We start from the raw sequence: 16621 nt of genomic DNA, 5'->3' as shown, positions 1-16621 counted from the left end.
GGACTGCATGTTAGCCAGTAGTGTTCGACATCTTATCAAAATTGATAGAATTATGAATTCACAAAGGTGTGCAAAAGACAGCCAACCTCCACAAAAGAGCTTTGGACTATCCTTGAATAAGTGATAGAACTGTGGTGTTTGCTGCATGAGCAACAGTTAGCACTAAAACTCTTTTTCTTAATTCTTAGAAATGGACCAATTGAATTAAAGTGGGTGCACTGTGGATACTTTGTCTGCAGCACTGGCACAGTGATTATGTCTAATTTATGTCCCTTCTGCTACCAGCCTTAAATCCTACTGAAAAGAGCCGTTTAACTAGGCCCATATTATGTAGATGCCCTACGTCATACCTTCCAGGAGGCTGTCTGAGTTACTGCCCCTTCAAACAAGAGACTGACAATAAATTAAAACGTCCCTCACTGTGCATTTTTGTCCCCCCGTTGTTTCTTTTGTTTTTGTTTGTTAGTATTTTTTTAATGTGCCATCACTCACTCACTCCTAATGCAACATTCATTTCCGTTGAACCATGTAGTTTTTGCATCTTTTAAAGCAAAACAACTCTCGGCGCTGTTCACGTATGCACACACAATGAGTCACTTGTTCTCTCTCAATAAATTTTTCCCGACTCGTGCGCAGTCACCGTTCAGATGGATTGCTGTACCGCTTTCATCCCTCCCATCCTTGCCTGTCCTCCTCACCTCCCACCTCGCTCCATTTTCACTTCTCTTCCTCTCTGAAAAATGACTCCTGTGGAGCTTCTGGTTTGATAAATGTCTCTAAAAGGTAGTGAAATTACAGCGAAGCGCAGAGATCTTTTCAAAATATGGCAGAAGCGAATGGAGACTTAAAGAAATTTAGGGCTATTTCATGCTCATCATTTTGTCTCTTTTACAGCATTAGGTCTCATCTGTGATCAGTGGGGCCATCCATGTATCGCCACAGGCAAAGAAAGCAGCTTTTGGACCGCCTGTAAGATCTGGCCCAAACATAGCCAGTGTTAAGAAATGCTCCCGTTCATTTTAGCTCTGTATTGTCACCGTCTGGTGGCTTCTGCCATCTCTGCGTCATAAAAATTAATACCGTGACCTAAATTGAAATGGATTTTTCTGTAATTGGAACAAGGTCTGGGTTCCTGCTTAATAAGAGCTTTAATACAGATTAGGTAAACACCAGAACAATTGCAGTCATGTTTGTTGCAGTAAGATAATGCTTGTTTACAATTTTAAAATATGCAATTTTTAATTTCCAATTTGTTTTGCAGTTTTGATTTCTAAATATTAAGAGATTTTAAGTGTCACTCCAAATCTTTTTAGTGCGTTGTCAGTCTTCATTAGTCATCATAACAAAGGGAACTTTTAAGAAGTAGTAATTTTATAGTACTGAGCAGCAGAAGAGAAAATTAGATTGTCTGCTGAATAATTGCCCTCACTAATGCACTCACAATCTCGCGTTCCCTCTTCTCCACTCGTGTAACATCGTTTCTTTTTTGTTTTTTTGTTTAATTCCACCCACTCTCTCCACCTTGAGAGTGAGCAAAACACCACCTACTCTCACCTCCCACTTATATCTTTGCTTCATTTCACGCCAGATAGGATTTTTGATTCGTCGCAGCTATATTTGATAATGTGAAAGAACCATTCAAATGGTTTCCCACTCAGTGTTAGTTTTTTTTGCTTTTCACCCAACGTTACTAGATGGAGCAGATGAGTCTCCGTTGTATTAGGTCTCGCAGAAAGGTTAATGGTTTTGAATGTGGATTTGAAAGCTTGTGGGTGAATTTTCTTGTATAACTGAAAGTTTTAATGGAATGATTTGACAAGGATAAATCAATAGCAGACTTTTAAAAGGAAAACGTTTTCCATTGTCATATGGCAATAAAATAGTTTTTATATTTATTACATTAACCTCCTAAGACCCGAACTCTTCCAGGGCATGCATTTTTAATTTCTGTTTGATATTTGGGCTGATTGGGGCCCGATGAATGTAAAAACAAAGAATTACCAGATTTTTTTTTTTTTTTTTACCTGATTTTTGTTTCTGAGAAAAATGAGAGCCACAAATGAGGATATTCGTTTAAAATTTTGATAGAACAGTAGCAGTATAATGTCCTCGTAAGTGGATATCAGGCCTTTGTAGAGCAAATTTGAGTATTTTGGTCTAAATAACCCAAAATGTGATGTCCACATATGTGGACGCCAGGTCCTAGGAGGTTAAGAAAAAAACTGTTTTATTATATATATGTTTACTATTTTTAAATACTCAGTGGGAAGGGATAGCTCACTAGGTAAAGTGGTTGCCCCATGATCGGAAGGTTGGGGATTTGAATCCACTGAACGGCTACCCTGAGGTACCGTCCCTACATACTGCTCCCGGGTGCTGCACTGGTGGCCACTGCTTCACTGGGTGAATGGGTTAAATGCAATTTCCCTACGGTGACTAACACATACACATTATACTTTGTTAGTTGTTAGTTCACATATATAGACAAGATGACCTGCTGATGTTTAAACTGAGGAAAAGAACAAACGAAAGGTGATTTAAGTGACTTTGAATGGGGGCTGGTTTGAGTATTTCAGAAACTGCCGAACTGCTGAGATTTTCCCTCACAACCATCTCTATGATTTAGAGACAACAGTAACTCAAGTAACCATTTGTGACAACCAAGGTTTGCAGAAGAGCATCTGTGATTGCAAAACACATTGAACCTTGAGGTAGATGGGCTACAGCAGCAGAAGACCACACCGAATGTCACGCCTGTCAGCTAAGAGCAGAAAACTCAGGTTACAGGGGTGTCGAACTCCAGGCCTCAAGGGCCGGTGTCCTGCAGGTTTTAGATCTCACCCTGGGTCAACACACCTGAATCACATGATTAGTTCATTACCAGGCCTCTGGAGAATTTCAAGACATCTTGAGGAGATAATTTAGCCATTTAAATCAGCTGTGTTGGATCGAGGACACATCTAAAACCTGCAGGAATAATGTTGCCTGGTCTGATGAATCTCTATTTCTGCTTCGACATTCAAGCAATAGGGTAGAAATTTGGTGTAACCAACATAAAAGCATGGATCCATCCTGCCTTGCATCAACGGCTTGGACTGCTGGTGGTGTATCCTCACCAGCAGTGGTCTGGTGCAAAGTCTTTGCACACTTGAGGCCACTTAGAAGTAAGTTTAGCATAGTTCAAGAACACATTCTACGTGAGTATTTATGGCCACAGTGTGATCCTGATGATGGATTTCTTAAACATGACAGTGTAATTGAATGACCTCCACAGTCACCAGATCTCAATCCAATTTAAAACAACCCCAAAAAAAAAAAACAAACAAACAAACAAAGCGACCCCTCCCCCCCAAAAACAGTTGTTTTCTTGCATTTTTCTGTACTGTGTAATGCTGGACTTACGCTACTGAACACCCAACAAGTGCAGCCTCTGACCTGCTTTATTCTGTAGCTGATGCTTTCCTTTAAAAAGAAAATAAAAGACACAAGAAAATAACATATGGAGTCCACAAGAATTGTAAGTGGTCAGCAGTGCTTTTTATGCTAGTTGAAATTTTAAAAGTGAAGATGGCATTTAGAGCTGTAAATCAAAAGCTGTTCTGGGACCACCTGTTATCAGCTATCAAGAGAAAATGATATTCTCATTTTAGAGGTTTAGAGATGGTACAAAATGCAGCTGCTCGCATTTTAACCATAACTGGGAAATTTGAGCACATTACTCCTATAATGAAATCTCTTCATTGGCTACCTTGTCAGGTTCGAGCAGATGTTAAGGTCCTGCTGCCCACCTACAAGGCTTTAAATGGTGTGGCACCTTCATACCTCTCTGACCTTTTGCACCTTTATGTTCCATCCCGTGCTCTCCGGTCTCAGGATACTAGCCTTCTAAAAGTTCCTAAAGCCAGAAAAAAAGACTACTGGGGTGTGTGCTTTTTTTTTTTTTTTTTGTGCCCCATTTTTGTGGAACAACCTCCCTCAAGATATTAGGCAGGCATGCTCTGTGGAGGTTTTTAAAGCCAAGTTGAAGACACACTTCTTCACCCTATCCTACATGTCTTAATTCTCACTTAAAAACATTAAAGCGGTAAAACTGACACTGCTCTAAGTTGTAGGCTCCCTAAAGCCATCAGCTAGCCCATTCGCATATTGAAGCCCATTGCACGTCACGTGTGAGCAGTTCAAGTTGTTTTCTTTATTTCCAGAGTTCATGTAAAGAGTGAAGTTTTATCACTGAGTGGAGGTCGTAGAGATATGTATGAAAGGAAACACATCTGCAATCTGCAAAGCTATCCATCTTTGCAGAGCTAAAGACTAATGTCGGTCTCCTGAAAGGCGAGATGAGCACAACGAGTATTCCTCCAGGCAAAGATTTAGGCGGGGGTGTGTAAAATGCTGCAGCACTGCCTCCAAGAAGTTAGCTCAGCCTGCCACACCGACCCCGATCTCGTCTTTTTTTTTCCTCTCTCTTTTTTTCCCTCCTCTGTTCTGTCTGAATCTCCTGTTACATTTTAAATTCTCCTCGCAGCTACAGAAGTGTGACTACGCTGGCTGCCCCGCTGTGAGAAACATAACCACCATGCCTCACGTCTCCCTCTGATTTTCTTTGCTTTAATGTGGGAACAAAAGCGCAAGGCAACAGAATGTCAACCTCAACTGTTATCTTACCAATTTCTAGCCAGCCTCCTTTGTGAAAACGGCACATTTCTTCGTGTTCTTGGGATTAGAAGGTGTCCCGTTTGTTTACAAATGACAATTTTGTGTTCTGGGTCGCTAAAAATAGCAGCAGTTATTGTGGGCTGGAAAGCAGAAACTTTAAAAGACTTGCATCAGTGTTTTATTAGCAAAACTCGATGACCCGTATCTTCGTTTGTGTGCTTATTGCACTGTTTTTTAGTTCTCCTTATATAACATACTGTATTGCACTCAATAGCAGATTGACCAGGAAATAGGTTCTACTGTACTGATTTTTTTTTATTTTTTCCTGGCTTGCTATTTCTGTAAATCCTGCAGGAAATAAATGAGAAAAGGGAATGAATTTAGGCCATATCATTCTGTATGCAGGAGCAACTGTGAAACCAATTTAATGAGATATGTGTGACTGGAGCAAAATCAACTTGCATCATTAACCCGTTGTGTGTGAGATCTTTCAGACACACACAACCATTGTTTGTGTTACAGGGTGTTACTGACAGATCCAGCTGCCCATTTTCACTTTTTCCAAACTGTTTCCAAGTCTAGTTCTGAAACAGATTGAAGATAACTCCACGAGAGATAGTCTCGGCCACATGCGGTATATATTTAGTTATATGTTGGTTACTTTTTTACACGCCTTTCCTGTGTGCTGAGCACACGGGGGAAGTTTGCTCTCAGTGCTTTCTATCAGTCAGGCTCTGTAGATATGGTTGACATTTTTGAAAGGATGTATTTGAGCCCAAACCATGATTTTTATTTTTATTTTTCTTTCCCCAGAGATAAACAAGTATTTTTGCTGAGTAAAACTAACCAAACAGTGACAGAATCTGAAAGTCGAAGAAAGCCCTAAAGGCAAACTTCTCGTGTGCTGAATCCAGGCGCTCAGCAGCCGGACATACTTTTTCCTTCCACTTCTTCCTCTACCTGCTGTGTGTTTTGTTTCTGACCCGCTCAGTGGTTTTGACCCTGAAATGATTTGTGGTTCCTTTACTTCCCTTCCCTCTCCCCTCCCGATTCTCTTACAGTCCCGTCACCCTCATCAGCATGTGTCCGGAGCAGTATGAGTGAGTATCTACGCCACCAGCAAACAACACCTCGTCTCCAGCCTGGAATGCCTTTAAAACACCACCTCTTTTACTCCCTTGTTCACTTACTCATCTCCCCCCATCATCCTCACACCAACTAAGCCATGACTGCTCTGCATGTTGCCTGCCCACCTGCCTGCCTGAGTCACTGGCTGAGCATGGGACCAAAAAAAACTCTCCCCCTGTCTCCTCACCCTCACTTTTTTCTCCTTGTTAGAGCACCCAGCTAGCATTCAGTTGCTGATCCCAGCAGGCCTGTCAAAAACCATCCAGTCGCTCTTTAGATAATCCTGCGCTCCTATTTCTCTGTCTAGGACCATGAGATTTGTTTTCTAGGTGATGTTATGAGGGGCTGTTAGGCTGTCCATGAACATGTGTGTGTGTGCATGTGAATATCAGTGTGTTAATGAGCTTGTGTGGGCTTGCTGAATCTCATTCATCTCCATTACCCCGTTCATTTTCAGGCTGTCCCAGTCACCTCAGCTCTCTCATGACGACACCCATTCCAGGATAGGGCACTATGCCAGCAGGTAGGCACTGGATTCTCCAGTCACCATCCTCTCATTACAAATGCCACAAAGCATGTGTGTAAAGAATCGATAATTGCATTTAAATGTTGAACAGCTTCTTTTTGAGGACCATTTTAAAAAGTTTCCTATGAATTCTTGAAACTGCGGACCATTATCTAATGGATATCAGCGTTTAAGTAGATGCTTTTCCCTCCCCCCAGGCCGCACTTCCCTTCAGTCTGCACTAAAATAATGATCTGAAAGGGGCAACAACAAATGCAGACGTGACAACCAAGTTAAATCTCTCCAAGCTAAAGAAATTGAATAAATTGGAAACAGTCGGTGCTTGAAAGCTAGGGAAAACATTCAATTGTGGTTTCTTAAATGTATAATTCGTCTAATGTAATTTCCAGTAAATGGTATCTAATTAAGTAAATAATGTGTTTTTGGTACCATAAGATGCATGTGTAGTGCAGGCATTCATAAGTAATGGAACAGCTTTTCTTTTCTTTTGTGTTTTGTCGTCATTACACAGCAAAACACGTTTCAAATGGCTCTTGAGATTCGGAAACAAACACAAAGAAAGTAAATTCTGCATCTATCAAAGTACCCCGTTGCTTATTTTGGGAAATTGAGCTGGCTCTATTGTCAGGGACGTTAAATGTCTCCTACTAGCTGAGACAAAGGAAAAGAAAGGGAGGAAAAAAAGCCCAGAAAGATGGAAATGGCATGGTTCCAACTAAACTGGAGACGAAAATAAGCATTTCGCCTTCACTTAAGTGCTGAAAGTGTCACTTTAAAACTTGCTTCATACAAATTAGAGAAACCGGAATACTGTTTGCCAGTTTTCTCCTCAGACGGCACCAAAGCATCTGATTAAAATCGATAACGTTTGGATTTTTCATTGTTACTTTAAAAATAGAAAAAATAATTGACCTGAACCTTTCAAGAGATCCATAATAGAAAAATACAGCATTTATTGATGTTTTCCAAATCTTGATTAAAGTGAGGGAAATGCGTTTGTGGTAGAGGGAGATTATGTTTGGGTGCCAGGGAAGGCACAAACAATCCTAATATGCTCTTTTTGAACTTTGTGACAATCCATCACAGTGTTGACGTACATTAAATATCAGCTTGATGCCGATGTCTGCTTGCTGAGTGGATTTAGTGGCATGCAGCCACCCACCACATGAGCTGGTGACATTATAGATGTGTTGCTAAAATCAGTCTAGTAACAGATTGGCCTGATAGCTGCTTTTAACCGCCCGCTTCAAATTATCTTGCTGTGTACATCAGCACATCTGTGTGCACAGTGTGTGAGCTGCAGTTAATCATTAACAGCATCAACAAACTGATGTTTTTAGTAGGTTTTTTTTTTTTGCACTCGGACTGAATTTCTGTCGTGTTTTTTAAATCATTTTAATACTAAGATCCACTCATATACTTGCTATATCCTATCTGTGCCATTAAAAAGATTTCTTATTGGTCCATATGTCATCTCCTGTATCAAAACCCAACCGCAGGTTTACGGGACTTCTGCAGAAAGCTTTACTCATTATGACTCTCGTGACGCAGCGCTGCTCTGGCTGCCCTGTAACCTTCCATTAGCTACACATTATTAACCTTCGCTCACTGTTTCTGGTGGTATTGTTTCACAGAAAAAGTGACACCAGAATTACAGTTTCAGCTATAATAAAAACAAGAGATTAGATTGGAGCGTACGGATGCACACTTTGATGAGATTTCATATTAGAATTGTAGCTTCTCCCTTTAATGTATATTCTGTCAGAGATCAATTTCTTAATATTGTGGATTATATTTTTAATCTGCCCCTTTTGCACTGGTGTAAGACGGGCTTTGATGTGGGGAACCAGCCTCATTAGCATGGCTGCTTCGACTGCATATGTCATCAAGAAAACAAAGCGTTTTCCCCATAGCATGCCGTACATATTCATCCAAACATTGATCCCATATATTAGGATATAAACTGTGCATGCATAAAGTAGAATCACTCACTGATGTAATCCTTTTCCTCTCTTAAAAACAAAAAGCACCAAAAAAGTCCAAACAAACTGTGGCATCTTTATCATTAACATGCTTGGAGACTCCACGAGATGCTTTAAATTTTAATTGGTCTGCTACTGTGGCATTAATATAATTTGTTGACGCTGTTGCTCTAATGCTCTGTTGCATTTAAATGAGATGTTGACAGCTTTCAAATGGTTTAGTTTCAGCTGGTAATTTCCCTGATGGTGTTTTTTCTTTTTTTTTCCTCAGGTTGGCTCAGATGGAGCGCTCCAACGGCTCTCTGCCCACAGACAGCAGCTCAGCCACAGGAAGCATGTGAGTCACTGCTGGTCATTTTCAGCATTTTTCTACATGGTTATGTGTTTCCATTCAACTATGTTGGACAGATTTCAATTTCCAGTGTCTGGGACTTGAGATTTGTCTAATAATATATTTTAACACCCATTTTAATGTTCATGAAGCTGATAATGCACAAATGAATATGTTCCAGATATCCATATTAGATATTTGGTTTCGTTATAATCCTCAGTGAAAAGTGGAGTGTTCACCTTGTTTTGCCTACCACTGTTTTAAATAAATAAATAAATACGAGGTAGCTTTTGGCATCTGTGCACAGAGATCTGGAGACACAAAAAATTTAGAAAGGTTTCTTGGAGAGTAAAAGAAGTGTGAAATGAGGGGGAAAAGACAATGTGGTTGATTAGTGTGAAGTAGAGGACTTTAGAAAGAACGTACCGGATTAGAGTGCCAACAATGACAAAGTGAGAGCATCTGCTTTCAGGATCTGCGATAACAACAGCGCTATCGTTAATCAAAGGAGATGAGAACATGGCAAACCGTGAAAAGAAACTCACCAGAAATGGGAGAAAAGCTGATGAGGAGCATGCGCGCAGAGGATCCCGATTGTGTTCGTGCTTCTGTCTGCGTGTCGTCTGCAGGCCTTTCAAGTTGAAGGACGTATTGGTTCCAAACTAAGATCCCAATCGCGGGAATGAGCTGCTCTTGCGGCTCAAATGCCCTCCGAGCTCAAATAGAAACAAATTGTGGAGGGAATTACTTCTGGGTTTTGTATCGTTTTTGGTAAGACATTTGTAGATCTTTAAAATTTCCCAAATCATAGAGCATCATTATAGGTTTGGATACGTGCATGAAAAGATTTAAGCTTTTTTTTTTAAATCTCAAAAACAATTTGAAGTGGCAGGAAAAAAAACCTTATACAAACGTGTTTTTGAAGGTTTTGGAAGTGGAGAGCAAAGAGATTCCCTAGACGCTGTGTGAACAGAAGCGAATATAGTTTGGGGATTTCTAAAAGGAAATTCTTTAAAAAAAAAAAAAAAGAGTATTTACAGCATTTACAGCACAACAGAGGGAAGGGCACATGGGGTGGATGGTTAAACCCTTTGAGAATCCGCAGTAAAGATAAAGCAAACGTCAGACTTCACTGTGTTGTAGGTTGTATCCCCTGCTGATGTGCTTGCATCATGTGGACCACTGCTCCCACACTTCACCTTCAACCAACCTTGATGCTTAGAATAACCGTTTCAGACGAAGAAAAAACGCTATTGAAGACTCCCAAAAGCTGCATTTGTCCGCTCTCAATAGGAGGACCGAAGAATGGAAAGACAAACTGTTGGCGAGCAGGGGAAAGTAGAAACAGAGGTGGATTTATTTTCGTAATGCGGGACAAACATATTATCATTACTCCTCCTCACTCTCTCTTTTGTGCTTTGCACTCGGGCTTATTTAAGAGAAGAAGCCATTATCGTTTCCAGCTCTAAAAAAACAGGAAAAAACGCAGATGCTCGACACAGAATGTATGCAGGGCAATAATGAAGTGAGGAAGATGGTGGTTCGATGAAGGCTAATGGGTTTAACAGCAGAAAAAGAACATTTAGTGGATAGTCAAAGTTGGACTTTCTCTTACTTTTGCACTGAAAGTGTAAAAGCAACAGCTGCAAACTACATATAAAAACAGCACAGGAACATTTAAATGCCTTTAGATCAATAGAAGTAATGTGTTATCAACTATACATTGTTATTTGATTGGTTAGTGCTTTATATTCATGATGCACCATAAATCCATCTTCTATATACATCCAATTTCAGCAGGGTCATGCATTTACGTAACGTGCTTTTTAATGCAATAAAACCTTGCTCTAGTTACTGTGCTTTAAATAAATAACCTGGCCCTGAATGGGGAACATTTGTGCCTGCTGTAAACTGTTATGTATTTCAGCCTGAAGGGTATCGCTAATTGACTGGGAAAATTACCTACATTTAGTCTGTCTGCTGTAACATTTGACTATTGGCTAAACAATCCCGAGTTCATCCCTGATGGGAATTGGTACACGTGAAAAGCATAATCATTAGAGCCAGCCTACTTGCCCTGAAATTTACTTTAGACTAGACGTCATGAATGTCCACTTAAGTGCTTCAGTTCTGCAGCTGAATGCCATTCACAGTAGTTCTAGCAGCTGTTTTGCACACCAGTGGGCCCGTTAGTAACTTTGAAATGATCTTTTTTTAAAGGCATTGTTATATAGACCTCTACAGTGAAGCAGCCCACTCAGCCACACGTCCCTCTCTGCAACGAATTAACTCTCATTCCCCTTCCTTTCAAAGCTTTTAGTTTTGAGTGGTTTATTGTCCCCCCTCTTTCTTTTTGCGAGATTTACTTTTTTCTGCCTACAGCTGATTTCACCAAAGCCTCTTTGTCTATCACTGCACTCCATCTGGTGATTCGTAAGGACACAAAGTCACAGAAATTATCCCAACTGCTGTAGGAGGAGCTTCCGTAACACGGGTGACTGCGATTGCCTGTTCAATGCGTGTGTTTGGCTTTTGGCTGGTATTTTCAGTTCATCCACTCATCTTTAGCTTTGCATCGACTTCAATAATTATTACGTGCGCGTGCGTGCACATGTGCCTCTTTGTTTTGCGTCGCTTTTATGTAAAAGGGAATTCTTAATTAGGAACCCAGCGTTGCCTATTTTTATTTCTGACCCTCAACCGAAGCACAGCGTTGTCATCGGCGCCGTAGGACACCACCGAGGAGCGAGACTCTCCACTTCCCCTTTTGTTGCCGGGCTTTATTGTTTGGTTATCTCTCGCTTTCCAGTCTTTCCCCGAGCACTGTCCCTTTTTCTTGTCTTTCATATTTTGCCCTTTTATTCCTGTTCCTCTCCCTTTTTATTTTTCCAGCCCTTTACTTTTTGAAACCACCTTTCATCCTACCCGATCGTCCCCTCTTTCTCTTTTCCTTCTTTCATCAGTTTTTGTTCTAGTCTAATCATGCTTTACCTTTGGGCCCAGGCAACCTTCAGATTAAACACTGCAGGGTGTTAAACACTGAAATAATGTTTTAGAGCCCTGCATGCAGTGCAGAACAGTAACCTCTAATAAATGAAGTCTCTGGACTTTACACACAGAAATCAAGGATTATAAATGTTTCTCGCCGGGGGAGAAGAATAAAAGATTTTTTGCCTTTGACCGTCTTTGATTCCCCCTTTTTTTCTGTTTCCTCTGGTATTCCTGATTTTCTTGTTTCTCTTTCTTTATGTTTTCATCCGTCTTCATCTCTCACTGTTTCTCTCTGAGCTTAGACTACTCAGTTGATCGTGGCATTCAGCTTGAGAGGAGCTGCTTGCTTTGTGATATGTTAGGTAGGCTTTGAGCCCGGAGACCATTGTTGTAGCGGAATAAACTCTAAAAGTCCCCTCGGGCATGTCCTACGCTTCCCCCGTACCAAGCATGGAATTCATATTCACTACAAGTTGTAGCTACAGTGAGCTAACATCCTTGGTATTCATCACTATTATTCACATTTAAATCTTCTGCCACACTGATGCTCTGTTCCTCTGTCATCGCTATAATTTCTGGGTCTCTTTCTCTTCAGCCAGCCCCACGCTGCGTAAGCCTGCAGCCCTTTCAGTGCACTTCCTCCTTCTCTCAGGATTTCAGAGCAGGTGGTCTGTGAGACTGCTCTACCGCCTCTAGTCCCCATTTTCGCACGTAATGATCCCCTTCCTGCAGTCCTCTGGGTTCCTCCTGCCGGCTATAATGTCCTGCTGCAGCTTTCCGTTGTTGGGGACCTTCCCTAATTGGTCACTCGGTTTGTGCAGGACCCCGGTCCCTGACCCTAGCGGACAACATTACTACCAATTTTTAGTTTCTCTCTAGCGAGTAGCTCCATCTCCATCATGTGCGTCTGCCCTGTCACAGCAGAGTGATAATTCAAAGAGAAAAATGTGATTGTGTGCGTGCTGGTGTATTGCTGCTTGTTGCAACAGCAGCTGTGTCGACTTCCCGTCTCTTTCTGCTTTCTTTGTGCCGTTTTTCAATAACTCAGTGGTTTCAACATCTTCAGCCTTCAATTACTTAGTGAAATTGATGAATAACTACAGATACTTTGTGTCATGCATATGCTGGAATCTCCATAAAAGTTTCAGAAAGTCTAGGAAAGTTAAGTTTGAGTGTGTGACAGTTAAAGCAGTGATCACACAAACTATATTTGGAAGAAGTGGTATAAAAGAAGAGGCCAATAGGAGCTGCTAGTTACAGGAGTTCATTTTTTTTAAGCTATGGAATGTGTTTCTTCTTCTCTGAGAGTGCGGAAGTTTAAGCATTACATTCACCGCTTAGAAAGTTTATTTCATGTCTCTTTTATGACTGGCACCTAATTTTTTTTTACCAAAATACAGGGAAGGTTGAACTAGACCTGAATTGAATTCCTAAAGAAAAGGATGCTCTGAACTCATCATACAAGCTGCTTAGGCCGGTTAATCATAAAAAGCTTTTTTTCTGTGTTCATGCAAGGCTGGGCATATTGTTTCTTTTATGTTAAAAAGAGATAAAAAGCCTATTTTGAGCTCCCTTTCATAAGCTTTTCACTCAGCCCATACCTTGGTCATGAAATAGTATAATCACTGTCGTCTCTAGAAAAAAAGGCGTCCTTTTGGTAACCTCTGTCTGTGGTTATACACGTGACCATAATGGATTCTGAATTTCTGCTCACTACTCTTGAGTGAAATGGAAAACCTGAGACATTTTAGTTCGCCAGATTGTTCTTCAGGGTTATTGTGTTAACTTTTCTTTGATAGCCAAGTATTAGGGACTCATTTCATAGTCTCCTTTGCGTACAGAGAAAGCACCTTCCTGGATGCGACTGAGTCAGCTTTGCAGGGTTTTCAGCTCAGACTCAATTTCACCTCAAGCACAGTATTATGTTCTATGAGTCAGATAATGTGCATTTACTTTTCAGACATTAAACTTATCCATGCTAATAATCTTACACTCACCAGGTTAATTGCTTAGATCTGGGAACACAGATTTAAGCAATTAACGTGTGGCACACACGCTACAGGAAGCGTGAGCAGGTTAATGTTAATGTAAACCAGCATAGAAAAATAGCATAAATAAAATAAATATTTATCTTTAACACAGATATTAAATATTTAAGTTCTACAGATGACGTTAGACTGAAATTTTCCTTTAAATTTTTTCACGTAAATGTATAAACGTTATAGGACAACAGCCGGAGAAAGGATTTTTAAGTTATAGTCTAACTTTTCGTGTGAGTGCGTATAGTTGTCAGGGGTTCGGCTTCAACGCAGGCTGTGTTTCAGAATGAAGGTGACAGCTGGGCGAGATGGCACATAAAGAGAGAGACAGATAACCACACATACAGGTCTAGAGCAGCAGCTGTTTCTCCCTCCATATCTTTTCGCTGTCTGCCGGGCTCTTTCTCCTCTCTGCTCCCTCCATCTCCTCATAGCCTCCCCTCATTTCAGTTATCTGATGGTAACGGCTGACACATCTGTGTTTTAAACCCGGGTTTGTGGAGATTACAACGTGGCACACCTACTGTATCTAAGGATCAAGACGACAGCTAGCACAATTCTTGTTTAGATGGGGTGCTTGGAAGCTGCCCATCATGTTTCTTCTGTTCAGTTCTTGCACTTGCTGGTGTTGTACCAGTTTTGTACTCGGTAATCTAAATGGTTATACTGGTGTGTAAAACCAAAAGGCTGTAATGGCTGATCTGTGCTGGCTTTGACCAGAATTCACATAAAACTTTGAAACATTAAATCGAGAGTTATAGATAAAGTTGTTACATAGTTGTTATATACTTTTATATAACATGCAGTGCTTAAGAAATGCATTAGACCACTATCCAGTGAAAGGGTTATACAACAGCTGCCATAAATTCAGACTTTATAATTGGTAAACATAATTTTTATCTTTTTGTAATGGTTAATTTACTGCTATTTTACACTAAGCTCTTTAATCAAAATTATTTTTCTAACGTTAAAGTATAATTATTGTTTTGTCCAAAGCAGATTAAACTAGCAAAGCATTTTTTTTTATTAAGATGCTAAACCCAAGTTATTTACTTGCATTCCTGAACAGAAGTGGTTTGATGTTATGCTTGATTAATTTCTGAGTTCACAGAGAAGTCAAGTTTGGACAGAAAAATGTAAAATAAATAAATAAATCATAAATAGATAAATAAATTGTTTGAAACGGGTGTCTCTTTTAGCAGTAGTCTCAGGATTTGACTACTGCATGTATGAAGTTTGGGTCTGCTAATGCTGAAAGAGGAAAATAATGACACAAACTAAATTTATTATTGATTTAAATTAACTGTACATGCTATCAGTACACAGAGACTAATCAACGGCGTGTACTGTACATTTAGCTATGGAATATGTAAAGCTGAAATGTTAAATGTAATCAAAAAAATCTAAATCAAATCAGACAAACAAGAGAATAGATGCTAACTGGTTTAAATAGGGGAAAAGCATTTCCGACTATGTGTATAGCATCGATTCCTAGACAAGGAGGGGTGGGCAATTCATTTTCCCAAGGGGCTAAATGAGAAACTGGGATTGTTGTGGAGAGACCAATAACCTTATTAAGAGATTAAAAAATAAATAAAAATATTGAGCAGAACTGAGAACCTTAGCCTTGTGTACAAATAGCCTGAAAAGGTATTTCTGCAGTAGTCAAGAAGTACGTGCAATAGTTAGCACAACTAACATGAAACACAAATTACAGCTTTTTAAAAAAAATTATAGATTTGCACATGTTTAAGCAGACAAGTAAAGAGTTGGCTAAAGTGAACAAACAGTAGAAATAGACCATCAGAAGATAATCATGACTGAAGAGGTGGTTTAGCGTTGAAATGGCTAGCTAAAAGTTTGGCTAACAGTTGAAATTGTAAGCTAACAGCATGCGTAGCTGAACCGGACTGTCAGCTCGATGTAATGAGAACAAAGTTAAAATAGTTAATAAAACTGATCAATAGAAAGTCAGAAAACATAATAAAAATATGAAAAGACAAAATTATTACAGGTAGCTGGTAAACGGATTAAAATGGTAAAAGGTATTTCACTGTTAAAGCTCAGTTTGTAGTTGATAAATAGGTTCTTGGGCTTTTGGGCTGTTTTTTGGTGAAACATTTAGGAACCACTATTTTATACAGTTTGCTGGTTGGCATGAAAAACCCTTCAATCTCCACACTCCTTCTGCTGCCTCTATAGAGCAGCACTGTGTCATGGTAATCTCCCAGGGTTCATTCAAAGCCATTTTCAAGCGTACTGATTTGATACAAGTAGTTACCATAATTCTTTCAAATGGCAAAAGTAAATAGCTCCTCTCTAACTGAACAGAAGGTGAATTGAACTGAATAGCAGGGACAGGATGTGTGGGTCTCGTCACTCATCACCAGCTCTGCACTTTCCACAGGGATGATGAGCATGCCCTGATCCTTCAGTACTGCCAAACACTGGGAGGGGAGGCCTCTCCTTGCAGCCAGCCTCAGAGTCCTGCCCAAATCTTACAGGCTGTGGAGAAGGAAGAGCGCGGTGAATTGGAGAAGATCATAGCACGTCTGGAGGAGGAGCAGAGGTAGGAGACAAACATCAAAACTGGCTAATCTTATTAAAATTGATAATCACGTCTTTGCTGGTAGTGATTACAAGCTATTGATTAATTTTATGAAAAGTGACATTCTCAAAATGCATAAAAACAGGGTTCATCTGGTTGCCTTTGTTACGCTAAGTGTTTATTGACAGCTTCTTGGTGTCATTCAAGTACACATGTACCCTCGAGTCACGCTCCAGCACGCAGACACTTACCGCCAGTGCATCGCACCCGCCAGCTCCTTTCCCGTTTTGATTTGTAAATGGAGTTGGTATAGAGACAGAGTGACTGCACAATCTATTGTTGTCGAGATGCTTTTTCACATCCAGCATCTCGACTGGAGTGATTTAACACTGATCACACACACACACACACACACACACA

The 16621-nt window shown here is 40.2% G+C and overlaps 1 protein-coding gene across 6 annotated transcripts in view; it reads left to right on the top strand.

Moving 5' to 3' along the window:
- Positions 1-16621, top strand: part of utrn (utrophin) — a 188549-nt gene that overhangs the window by 160106 nt on the left and 11822 nt on the right. For 5 of the 6 annotated variants that reach the window (XM_031727646.2, XM_039599114.1, XM_039599112.1 and 2 more), the window contains 4 exons: positions 5718-5756; positions 6242-6307; positions 8564-8629; positions 16061-16222. In XM_031727646.2, coding sequence (XP_031583506.1) covers positions 5718-5756; positions 6242-6307; positions 8564-8629; positions 16061-16222 — 333 coding nt within the window. The remainder of the gene's footprint in view (positions 1-5717; positions 5757-6241; positions 6308-8563; positions 8630-16060; positions 16223-16621) is intronic. The other variant, XM_039599113.1, reaches the window with a different exon arrangement.

This window comes from Oreochromis aureus, linkage group 15 (genome assembly GCF_013358895.1).
Source record: "Oreochromis aureus strain Israel breed Guangdong linkage group 15, ZZ_aureus, whole genome shotgun sequence".
NCBI lineage: Eukaryota > Metazoa > Chordata > Actinopteri > Cichliformes > Cichlidae > Oreochromis > Oreochromis aureus.
The sequence above is the reverse complement of the archived record's forward strand: the minus strand, read 5'-3'. Positions and strand labels throughout refer to the sequence as shown.